Genomic DNA, 13192 nt, shown 5'->3' with positions numbered 1-13192 from the left:
TAGTCATTTGAGGATACGTTTGAATATAAAGTGATGATGTATTTATAGTGATTGATGTCGTGATGATTGTCCATTTTTTCTTTCAAAATGTGATAATATTATCGTTGTATTATTACGTGCAGCAACCTTTTTTATCAAGCTCAATAATTTTCACAGTGCCAATGACATTTCAACCTAGATATAAAAAAAATTGTAGAGAACTGGAAATTTTTTTATTATATATTTCGACACGCTGAATTGACAAAATTAACATCTAATGTTATGGATAACTTTGTTTTTCGACTTTTTTAATATTTTTCTCTTAAGTAAGATTTTTTTGTAATCTAAACGCAAAACTATTTGTTATGTTTGTACAAGGTATTCCTGAAAATCATTTTTTAAAGAATCTTCAAGTCTCTTGGAGTGATAACGCAAACCTTCGTTCTCTTTTATTTCATTGTTGTTCTTTTAATGATTTTAAAGTCCGTTGGTTGCTTATAAAAATCATTGTTCTAATCCACTTGTGTGAAAATATTTCTGATCTTGCTCTATATACAAGCAATATTTTAAGACGTAAAAATAAAAAATTTAAGAAAAATAATATGATAAAAATTTTGACCTTTCAAAGAAGAAATAAAAGTCAGAATAGAAGAAGTGTCATTACCAAGTAAAATGTTATTAAATATAGCATGTTTTAGCAAAATACTGTAAAACAATTTTTCTTCCAGCTACGATTATTTAAGAGCAGGTTGAAATTCCATTAGCATCAGAACTTGAAATGTGATATTTGTTCGTTGTGCATTTTGAGGCATTCATTAAGTTATTGTCATGTTTTCCGTGCTCATAATGATGTTGATAAATAAAGCGAAAGAAACAATCATCAATCACCATAACGTTCACTTCCAACAATTGAGAAACACTGCCACTGCCGATTTTTTTTCCCACGAGCCACATCAAATGTCTTGCTCGAGTAAGTTATCGTCGTTTTCCCTGCCCTCCCGAAAAAAGCCAAAGCAACACGCAACCTAGCTCTAATTTGGTACATGCATCGTGTAAACAGAGCACACACAGGGTATAGTAACAGCCCGTCGTAAATCAGCTGGCGTGAAATGCTAATAAAAGTCGTGCGAGAACGAGACAGAAGATCGAGAACACCTTGCCTTGAGTCGATGTCTTCACGTGCGAGTGCGATAAGCATTTTTGTGCGATTTAACGAATACCAAATTTCACCGAGCGAATTTCAAAAAAAAAAGTGAGGAGAGAGCTTACCTCGAAGATGGAGCCTGGTGGCTTTGCTCGTATTAATGACGACGTTAGTCTTGTACTTTCATGCAACGCTTTGTCCGCATAGTTACGCTGAAGATTCGCCAGGTTCGTGAACGAGGCGCGCTAGACATACGCATTCATACTTTTTTGCATTTTAATTTTTTGGTACTTCGTCCGCGCTTTTCTTTTTCCTTGTTTGTTGTCTCGTTACTGTCGATTTTGTTTGCGATATGATAATCTGACAAGGGAAGCTTGAACCTAGGTGCAGCGCACTATACAACGAAAACATTGCGAGACCATTGATCATACAGCTCTACTCTCAAAATGAATCTCAAAATCTACTTAGCTGTCACGATGTAATACGTCAATGGATAAAGTTAGATTTCCAAGTTCGTTTTAGAATATTAAGTGATATTTGAACGCGAATGAGTTGTAAAATCAGTCCAGTCCTTCTATATAAATGCAAGTGATAAAAATTTATTATCGGTATTTGTTGCCGAAAATAAATATCGATTCGTTATTTCAATTCGAAGAAGCTTTCAACAAGAAGCTACTTTCTTGTTGAATTTAAGTATCTGGTCTACGTATAACACAGGTCAATCATCATAACAGTCGACATTTAGAAGTTAGAGCGAAAGCAGCCTCAACTACACAATAATCGTCACGATATTCGAATTCCCACATACCACGGAATATAGACGAAGGAAGCGCGTTGGTGCATTTAGCGGAAAACGAGAGAGCTGCGCATAATGTAACCCGATATTCTCGGGGAACCTCTTCGTTTGACTTTTCCCCTCTATATACAACCTACGAGAGAAGTGAAAATTGAAAATTCCGAGCAAACTGTTCAAGCTAAAACGAGTGTTTACCTCCCTAGCATGGAGTGAAAGTCTCTTTAGCGAATGTTGCTGCAGTCATCGCGCAGTTTATTATTAAGGGTTCTCTCTCTCTCCCTCTCCCTCTCTCTCTCCTGATCATGAAATACGACTTTTGCGCGCGAGGTAAGAAACTCGTTGTCTCTTGACATTTTACAATATTGCTATTTTATTTATCGAGGTTACGCGTGTTTTTTTTTATAAAACGTTGCGACAAAAAAATTTTTGTTTCGCCTATACCTTTTTTCTACGAGAAAGAGAAAGAAAAAGAAAAGCAGCGTGTTGTTATTGCGCTTTCTTGAAAATACTTACGAGAGCCTTGACGTTAACGCTGGCGAAAACGATGTCGCGAGCGAAGTACTTGGTGCGTTCCTGTTGCTCGAATAGCCTTAGGTCACCGGTTGACTTCGCTCGCTATTGTTTTATTATTTTTTTGTTAGTTGCAGCCAACATGCCAAATATTGTTAGTTCTGTTATATTTTTATGATTCGATTAAATCTGTCTATTAAGCAATTTTTATTCTTAGTTTCTTATAAGAATTCAAGTATACTATAGTTCAAGTATAGTTTTAGATTTTATCTAACGATTCCATTGATAAGATTTTCGAGTACAGTTAGTTTATTAATTTATCACTAACTAAAAGTTCTAACTTGATTTAATTTTTCTAACGCCAAGAGATTGTTGAATAATTATGGTTTCTCTAAATGAATTTTCTTCGTTCATCTGTTTACAAAATTTTCAGCTTTAAAGAGTTTATAAAAATGTCAAATTATATCTAATAATATAAAAATAGTTATTTCATTTATAAATAATTTCGACTATACGGTAATAAATTAAAACAATGGATAGCGAAAAAATTTTGTTGAAAACACGATGAAAAGTTGACCAATTTGGAACTTTTATGTATCATTATATATCATTATATAGTTACATTGTTTTTGTACGACAGTCACTAAAAATCATTGAGTTCAGTATTATTAAATACGACATTTATTACGTTTTTGTTTTCATCAGTTCTGTTTTTATCAATTTTTAGGTTAGTATCAATATAGTAAATATTTGTCTTTTTCGATTTTTTTAATTTTGTTTTTAAAGGCAACGTAATTATACAGAATGACTTAAGAAAGTTCGAAATTGTGCAATTTTCATCATATTTTCATGAGTTTTATCAAAATTTTTTTGCAACGAATATTTGCTAAAACAATTATTAACTCGGCGTCAAAAAGAAAACAGCTTAAAAGCGATATTTGAGAATTAATAATTAACGCTCGAAAACAGGATCCTCTCTCCAATAATCACATTGGTTATACGAACCTCCTGAAATCGGCTTGTATCAGGACTGCCGGTCGAATTCGTCCGATCTTCACTCATGTTCGATACGTCGCCAAAGCTACGACACTGTTAGTCACACGCGAAACAAAAAAAAAACAAAAGTTAATCCATGCAACAGACAAATAAAGAAAAAATCAACACAAAAATGCACACGTACCAACTGTTTGATCGACACGCCAGTTGCAATGACCACTTTGTTAGGCTTTCCAGGCTCTGCGCGGCTTGTCGTCTCCTCCACGTACGTTTGTGTCTGCATGCAACATTTTAACATTCAAAACACACATAAAAGATGGGGGATTCAACGCGTGCGCACACTCACACACACATGCTACAAAATCGATTATTTTTTCTGTCCGCGCGTATTTCTTTTTTTTTTAAATACGTCGGGCTAATTCGAGCGATGTCGATGCACTCTCCAGAAGGTTTTCTTTTAGTGTATCGTCGGTAATTTTTTCTGAAAATATTCACGTTGACGTGGAATATAACAAAAGGTGCTGTAGATCATGCGCCACGATTAGCTAGCGTTTGGAATTGTCTTAAGTGAATAAACACGGGAGATATAGACGTTTTCTTTGCACTGCAAACCAATTATTTGAATTTAGCCCTCAAAGCGCACGAAGAAAGCAAAATATAACGAAGAAAAAGGAAAAGCGACGAAAAGCAGCCACAGGCAGCGAAACTTACCAGTGACTTGACGTTGACGTTCGACAGATCGTCTTCAGCAGAAATGTCGATCATATCCGCGGACGAGCGCCGCGAGCTCGTGTGCATGCTCTCCGACTTGGCCTCTTTTGACTTTAATTTCTTCTTCTATAAAGCGCATGACAATGTTTGCGAAATGATTAACGAAGCTTTAACATGCTTTTGAGCGATTTAATGGTAGATGGCACTATATGGCGAATATTATACGAGAGATGAGAATCGGAATGGTAAACGAATCCTACATTACCACGGAAATGTTCTCCTTTTCGAGTTCGCTCTTCTTGCTCTTCTTAGTCTTTTTGGTCTTGGTGTGATTCGGCGAGGCATCGCTGCCAGCCCCAGCCTCGATCTTCTTCTTCTTCTTGGTGCTCGTGCTGCTGCTCACCACTGAGCTCGACGTTATCACTTCCTCGCTACGGCTTTCGCTCTGTGTAAAAAGCAAAAATTCATCTTTACTTGTGCTTTTTCTAGAGTCGCTAGATGAGCAGAGATCGGGATATCAGGTCTATTCGCATTCCTATCGATCTAATTAATGCCACTCTAGGGGTATCGATGTTAACGATCTTGAAGAATCAATTGCTCGTATAATTTTTTCTCGATTGTAATATCGTCAACGATTAATGAATACCTATAAAAGCAAATATCGAGCATAAAACAGTTATATTTTTGCGTCGATACATCGAAAACTCATCGAGCAAAATGCTCGTTGTTAATAGATCGATCAGTATTAGGAATAGTATAGTAACATAACCACTTAGCTACTATACAATTTCACTTTGAGAAAACAACCACTCATTTATATAGGCGTAATCAAATATCCTTTTGCCGCAGCGCGGCAGGTTGTAAAGGAAGAAGTCTATCAAAAGAAGTGGGCGTTTTAACGATCGCGCGGATGCTGCTGCACTGTTACATTCAGAAAACTCTCTCTCTCTCTCTTTCCCTCTCTCTTCATCAATTTTCAATTCTTCCGTTTGTCTATGCACATGCTAATGTTTGACTTTCTTTTCTTTTCTTTGTACGACTTAGTTATTTGGTGCTAACAATTGTGTGAAATGTTGGTTATGGCCCTTTATCTGGATTTATCTAGATTTTCGTCAGTTACATTTCAATTTTTACAGCTTGAATTTCCGTCGCTCAAGATTATTTTTACTGTTGTATTATACAGTTTTAGTAATGAATTCACTGTTTCAACTGTTTGAAAATTAATTGCCTGTCCCGAGTAGAAAGATTTTAACAAGATCTTGTAAATCTGTTGCCAAAAGACATGATTGTACATAAAATTGTGATAATTCTTTAAAAACTTTACAGAATCATCTTTGATTAAAGGAATTCATGAAAATGTTCAGGTGAGATGTGCTTTCCTATTCAGTCACCGTACCGTTTGCCGTCAATTGTATGTGCATTTGATTATTCGAGTCTTTAAAAAAAAATCCTATACCGTGTCAGACTGGCAATTAGTTTCAGCACAGTATACATCCAACATAAAAAAAAAAATCAATTCTCGGCACCGTAGTAAAAACTGTCTTTCCTTTCTTTACCATTGATTGTCGCTTTTAAAGAGCTTTATAAAGTCAAACAGCGCTATGTTCACCAAGCCGTCACGTCTTCGGCGATTAAAATTCATTGCTCGGGGTGAACATGCGAAGGAAAGAGAAAAAAAGTCCGTTAGCTATCAATTCATAGACACATCTTCCTTTTTACATCGTCGACGTTGTCGAATGCATTAATAGAAAGCAGCCGTCGGCGCGAGAGAGGCAAGGAAGCGGAATATATATGCATTGCTAGCAGCAGCGCCGAACCTATTGTTAACGACGCTCTGTTTTCCTCTGATTAAAACTTGTCGTGAGTTAATTGCACGGACGCGGTTGCTTTTCTCTCTTTCCTTCATTTACTTACTTGGCTTTCCAACCTTTACGGACCGCCAATTATGACGTTGAGAGGGTCGCTTATTTTTCTTTTTCGTTTTCTTTCTTTCAGAGTTCACCGTTATTTTAGAATTGATTGGAAGAAGAAAAAATTGTACTCTTTTTTCTTAACTTTGCTATCTTAATGACAATTTTATCAAGTGATGAATGTTGACCCGAATCAATTTTAAATGTCAATTTGTTGTTTGAAACTTTAATATGTAATTAGTTCCTCGATCAACACCTTTGAAATATATACTGAATTTTTCCTACTCTACAGACACTAATTTTTATTCATCGTACAGATTGTTACGTTCTGATAATGTCAATTATGCTGTTATTAAATATATTGTATCATAAATTAAAGAATCAAACGACCGTCTTGCGACGTTTGTAAAAATTGAAATGGCAAATTCATACTTTAAAATATTATGTCATCATTAAAGTTAAGTCGATTATTATAAAACAATAGCTCTTCTTGAAACTTAATTTGCATACGATTTTATTTCTTTTGGAGAAATAGTATTTTAATAATACAAAATTTGATAACATTTCAAATAATTTACACTTTTCTACATTTTAACCGTCAATTCAAAAACTTGCAAAAATTCAATTCATTCACAGCCGGAAGATTTATAATAAAAATTTTGCAATTGATTAGTGCCCTTTGAATTATATTTCATATAGCTTTTTTTTACAATTTAATGCAGTTGCCAGAAAAGAAATATTCTTACTCTCGAATCTAGATTTCTTTTTACAACAAGCCAGTGCACTCAAAATTGAATTTTTCTTGGTACAAGTGGCTATTTATTTCTGTGATTTACAGGGCATCAAGAATATATTTTTTTTACAAATGCACAAATGCAATTACAACTGTTTTCAATAGACCGTAAAATAAAATAGCTTATTGAAGCAATAATCTACATTTTCGTGTTTACAGTTAGAAAGAAATTCTAAACCTTGATTCTAACTACTATAATTTATTATTTCGATCGATTACAAATCTAGAAAATTCAATTATTAAAAACAACGTTGACGTAATATTTAATAAGCTCATTAGCAATGTTGGCAAACCGTCCAGCGTAAGAGAGGCTTATTCTAATTCGAACTGATACTTTTATGTAAAAGAGACTTTGGAGCACAAAGGAAACCGCATCTACCGAAATAAAAAGGATCGTCGTTTTCACTTAAACACTTGAAAAAAAAAAAGGATTCTTAGCTGGATATCGAAAGTGTCAGAAGAATTATGCAAAAAAGAAGTAGAGAATGCGAAAATTGTATTCGCGAAAAAAGACAGTAAAGAATGTGCAAACGATAAGAAGAACAAAGTAACATTTGAGTGGAGTTTTGATAAGAGACATTTGAATAAGATAAAGTACATAACGTTAGTGACTACTGTGTATTAAAATGTCGGCACTCGAACCAGAGATAAGTTTCCAACGACAAATCACAAAATATTTTATTTATCATCGAATGTCTGTTATCGATACTATTTCATGACGACTAAAAGACAACCGAGCGTTTGTGAAAGAGACACATGGACTCGCCCGCAAAAATAAAATGAATAAGCTCACGTGTTTATAATAATTTAGCCAATCGCACACACAGCGCGCACAGCACCCATACTGAGACACACACATGCACAGAAAACTGGCAGCAACGGCAGCGGCGGCGGCGGCGGCGGCGGCAGTGCGGTGGTGGAGAGAAGTCAACGACACTGTGGAGTGTAGCGAGCGAGCGGCGGGTGCGCGCGTCTGCGGGCAACGAGGTCGACGAAAGCTGAGATATCGGCGCGTGTTACCCACACTCGCGCGCGCAGGACTCCGCGCAAAAGTCGTGCTAGTGGCGCTGGCACGTGGCGCTGAAAAATCGGCACCGTGCACTAAATAAACTCGCGCACGCTCGATCTATCTATACTCGCGCCTACCGTTCGTTCGTCGTCGGCGACATACCGCCAGAAAGAAACGACGATAGGATGCGCACACGCGCAAGACAATTGGACGCTACCAGGATGCACTTCCGGCGCGCGCGCGCGCGCATCGCCCGGACTCTCTTATGTGCCTTTAGCTTTTGCGGCCTTGATGCTTAAAAGCGTTGTGAAATAAAACGGACGGCAGAAGGAGGGGAGAAAAACCCGTTCTCGAAGGATATAGAAACCGGCCCTACTCTTCTTCTTCTTCTTCTCCAACACAAAACTCCCACCACCAGCCACTCCGGTAGAGAAAGAGAGAGAAAGAGAGAAAACTCTGAAAGAGAGAGAGAAAATTTTGGCAGTTTTTTCTTGACAGCACATAGTTGGATAGTCCTTTCACGCTCGACACTTCTAATCTATTGTTGATGTATTGTGATTTATTCTTTCCTCTGCGGTACATCGGTTATCAATTATCCACAGTTTGGTCATTTGATGAATATTCAATTGTAACTGTTTCGCTAATGTTAACCGTTTGCTTAATGGCACGGCCGTTTAATTGGATCGTGATTCTCAAGATTCACGCAAATGCAAAGCGATCGCCAAAAATCGCGTACCGATTTTGAGCGATAAACATCGAAAGTCAATTACTCACACAAAGCAACTAAAAGAGGGATCACTGATTACTCGATGAACCGCACAACGTCGGGAAAAACAGCACTCTTGAAACAATGTGGTACCGTCGAGTATCAAAGATCGTTACCGACTAGACATATAGTGTGAGCGGGTCGCTGAAGAAGGACGAACACTTCCTACAAGCAACGGCGCGGCGTGCTGGGAATAAGTGGCGCGCAACCGAGCGAGGAACACACGGCTTAAGGGACGGCTCTCAGCCGTGTATGTATAGAGGACGCACCTATCGTTGGGAAACCAGACATGAGCGCGCGCGCGCGCTGACACACACACACACACACACACCGCAATTTCTCTCCTTTTTTTTCCACAATTACCTTAATTTGCATTATTAGAGAAATTTTGTGATTGCCAAGCAATTAAATCGAGAGACGACAAGACGGACAGACGTACGTCAGCATGAATATAAATCACGAGGAGCCATTTGTTGCTTCTAAAACGATGCTCAATTACGTTTGATTGCCATATATACACGCGAAAGACGATTCTTGACCGTCATCATCATCGCCTTGCTGACCTCGATCGGCAGTCGCGCAACAGAGTTGCTTCCCTTCTTTTCGTGCATACACGTGCGTTTTATACGCTCCTTTTTTTTCGGGCGACGTGCAATTTATGCATCGGGTACATGCCGATTGAGCTAGTGGAACTAATTACTGTGATCGTGGAGGCCTTTTTTGAGAAGAAGGAAATTTCGTCAATAAGAGCGTGAACTAATCTTTTTTCTGGTTATAATTGATTTGACTTATGATTACATAATTATAGTTTTTGAGTATCTTAGGTTTGAATTGTTTTCGTTATTGAATAAATTGATGAAATAATAAAAGGTCATTTTCAACTTTTGGCACTTATAAAATTAAAAAAAGTGTAAATTATCTTTAAAAATAGAAATAAATAAATTTTTAATTCTAAAAGTGCTCGTTTTTTTCTGATCTTTGATGTTAAGTTTCAATTGAAAATTGAAAATATTTTTTAGTTACCATAAAGATTCACATTCTTGTTAAAAGCATCTAACACACACAGATTTTTTCTGACTAAGACACGACATACAACATATACTTTATATTATATATGTTAATGAGAATATAGACCATTAGAGTAGCACAAAAGTATATGCTAGAAATAACTCTGAACTCTCTAGAACCTAAGGCACAAAGGGCGCTGCAAAGGCCTTTTATTGATAAAAAAAACATGTGCATTTTTTCAAGCCGATATCGAACACTGTTTATTCTTCCAAGGTTAATGTCAAGAAACCCACTCGAGTTAAAACACCGAAAAACAACCAAAAAATCACATTAAGTACATACGTAGAATCTTCTAAATTCCCTAAAAATCCTGTCCAAAAATAAAACTGAAATTACGCTGTTAACAACAAACAAAATAAGCTGAAACTTACGTCATCGCATGCATTTGAGATATCGCTGATCTCGTCGGGTGTAGCAAGAGGTGCAAGTTCCTTGGTACTATCCTCGAGTTTACTCTTCTCCAAATAATTTTCGAAATGGCTCTCCTGACTGTAAAATTCGCTGCACTCATTGGTAGTTCTGTCATAAATACTATCGTCGTTATGTGTGACGATAATGTCTATACTGCTCGTGTCATTGTGCTTCAAGTCGTCAACTGATTGGTCATTGTCAACGGTTTCGGGGTCCGTTGAATAAAACGAGCAAGTCTTCTCATCGATACCCGAAGCTTCTTTCTGAGAAATCTGATCATCGAAAGTTTCTTCCTCGAAATTCTGCGGACTGAGATTAGCGTGACTGTCGCGAATCTCATTTTCGATGAAAGTCGAGCTTGACCAGTTGGTATCTTGATCCGAATGATCCTGCAATTTCTCGTCGTTTTTGAATGAGTCTAATTCATTGTCGTCGTTGTCATCGTCGTGTGGAAGCTCATCGGCATCCGTCTTCTGCAATTGTTCGTCGACGGAGATACTCGGCTGAGCAAGTTCCTCTTCGTTAAGGTACTTTTCAGCCGAGATAACCGACTGAGGATTAGACGAGTTGTCATCAGTAGCAACATCACAAGAATCGCTAATCGTCACTTGTTCCTCTTGCTGCTGTTGCTCATTATCGATCAGTTGATTATCCGAGTCTAATTCCAAATTGGCTTCGTAAGCCGAAGGTAATGAAGGACCAGAAGTCGTGGTCGTTACTTCGGTTTCCGACGTCTCAGTCTGAGCTTCAAATACTTCATCCTCGATAAAGTCCTCACGTTCGTCCATATTCGTTTGTTCCGGACTCACGTGACCGTTTGAGAATTCGTAAGGTTCGCCAATCAGAGTATAATGATCAATCTCTTTGACAATGAATTCCGCATTGACGTCTACAGGATTCACCACTTGCCTCGGTTCTAAAATGATTTTTTTAGTAATCTCAGGAGGTGCATTAACCGATTCCTCGATGTCTTCATCGCCCTCGGTGTCGTCGTTGCTCTGTGCACTGGCACATATTCGTAACGCCAATTCACTCTCGATGAGCTCTTGAAGACTCTTGTCTTCGTTCGTGGATGATTCCAGCTCGTTGCGCGTATTGTTGACAAGGATCAGCTCGTCGTCGTTGTCCTCGTTGTCCTCGCAACTCATTAGCTTGTTGTTATGATCAATTATCATGCCGTTGTTAGATTGCACACTGCACACCACATCGCCACCACTCACTTTGGACTTGTTGCCAAGACCATTGTTACTACTTACGACGCTCATGGACTTGTTGTTCTTTGCCACGTCCGCCATCGTTGATCAGCAAAATAGAGACTGGCAGTACAACACAGAATAGATTCTTGCTTGATTCCTTGGTGTTGTCCTTAGACGATCTGAAATTTGAAATTTTAGATGGAAATTAGTGTCGTAAATTAACAAAAATAATAAGAAAAAAGGATTTTATATCGTGATCAATGTTTTTATTCTGTTTTTAAATTAATTTTTAATTGGCTAGCAATCGCTCTTATCGTTCCTGGAAATAAAGCGTATCTTTACGCAATAGAATGATTGTACTAATATGACCATGCTGAAAACAGATTGCATCATCATCGTCGAATATCGACTATATCCACTCTCTCCTTTTCTCTTACATCTCTCTAATAGTACGAAAACGTCTAACTCATTAATCTAGATCCATCACGATTTCTCGAATCAATTGTAATTGCCTGTGACAAGCTATTACATGCTTGCGGCAAAACACAAGTTGAGTGGAGAAAAATATATAATGGAAGTGTGTGGTGTTTAAGTTTCTTTATTCAACTAGACGATCACATTGAGTAATAAGTTATAAGAGTGAACTGTTTGATTCAAATTTAGTGATTGAGCCAGTTTTCTCTTAATTATTGAGAAATTCAAATCAATATCAAATATCTTTTCGAATACAGTTACTTAGTTAGATAATAAATTATTCATAGTTGCATTTTGTTTCATTTTGTGAAATTCCATATCAATTTTTAAATGAATTTTATTATCAAAATGAAAGTATTCAATGTCTAATTTTTCAATTGAACGTAGGGGTTTAAGCGTTTTACAAAATTTTTCGGCACGAACAATAATTATTTACATCAGCCTTTCTTTTACTATAAATAAAAACTAAAAGTGCGGCTCAACATAATTTTTTAATTCTTAATTGTGTATAGAAAAGTATTGGGAAAACAGACTTTGTACTTTTACATTCTCTATTTCAAAGGATTTATATATTTCTGTTGAACAAATAAGGTGTTAAGAAAACAGAGATTGTGTTCAAAAGAAGTGAGTTTTCAAATTTAAGGACATTTGTTTAAAGTCTTTTCGACAACATTTCAATGATTATTTTCAAATTTCTTAACAGTTAGAATGCGTTTCACCGTATACAATTTTTTCTGAATGGCAAGACTTCGAGCGGATCGATAATTTCACCTTAATTTCCAAGAAATGTCGCTTGCTCCTTTCAATTAGCTCGATCAAGTCCATAAAAAATCCACATGCACTTATGGTTACATATAGCATCATCGCGCACACATGCAGTCACGTAGCGGCTAATTAAGTTGCATTAGCGCCTTCGTCGCACTTCTTTTCGGATAATGACCCAATGGTTTCGCGCACGAATATGTATTAAAAAGACAGCACTAAGAATGCCAAAGAGTTCAATTACCTTTCCGGTGCGCGTTTTCTTTCTGCGCGACGTATAGCAATTGAGAATCGATTTGCGAAAGCATGTATTATTGTCGTTGATTGATGTATTGCGAAGCTTATTTTTAGATTAGAGATGATTCGATTGTATTGTCAATATGCCGCGTATACAGAGTGACGTAATTCGGAACTTATTCGTATTGCTTCGATTTCGGATATGTGGATCGCCACGTATAATTGAATCATTTTTTTCCCATGCATTACAACATTCAACGTCGATTCCCAAAACTTTCTTACGAAAACTATCAATGCTTCTTGCAGAAGAAAAAAAATCACACGTCAAGCTATACGGCGTGCGTATCTTCAACTGTCTCGCCAAATAGACGTCACATTTCGCACGACGACAACGCGAACGCCTCACGAATGTTTAATCGCCTGCTGCCTC

At 37.2% G+C, this 13192-nt stretch overlaps 1 protein-coding gene across 14 annotated transcripts in view; it reads right to left on the bottom strand.

The window, feature by feature from the left end:
- The window catches only part of LOC131670720 (uncharacterized), a 56527-nt gene that overhangs the window by 18131 nt on the left and 25204 nt on the right, over positions 1-13192 (bottom strand). For 7 of the 14 annotated variants that reach the window (XM_058946558.1, XM_058946559.1, XM_058946568.1 and 4 more), the window contains exons 2-8: positions 10054-11468; positions 4402-4581; positions 4137-4262; positions 3610-3702; positions 3435-3518; positions 2433-2534; positions 1249-1368 (exon numbers count right to left, since the gene is read on the bottom strand). In XM_058946558.1, the coding sequence (XP_058802541.1) occupies positions 1249-1368; positions 2433-2534; positions 3435-3518; positions 3610-3702; positions 4137-4262; positions 4402-4581; positions 10054-11388 (2040 nt within the window). In that variant the 5' untranslated portion in view covers positions 11389-11468. The remainder of the gene's footprint in view (positions 1-1248; positions 1369-2432; positions 2535-3434; positions 3519-3609; positions 3703-4136; positions 4263-4401; positions 4582-10053; positions 11469-13192) is intronic. The other 7 variants (XM_058946570.1, XM_058946571.1, XM_058946563.1 and 4 more) reach the window with 6 other exon arrangements.

This window comes from Phymastichus coffea, unplaced genomic scaffold (genome assembly GCF_024137745.1).
Source record: "Phymastichus coffea isolate CEN01 unplaced genomic scaffold, Cenicafe_Pcof_1.1 PCOF00114, whole genome shotgun sequence".
NCBI lineage: Eukaryota > Metazoa > Arthropoda > Insecta > Hymenoptera > Eulophidae > Phymastichus > Phymastichus coffea.
This window is presented reverse-complemented; position numbering and strand designations above follow the sequence as displayed.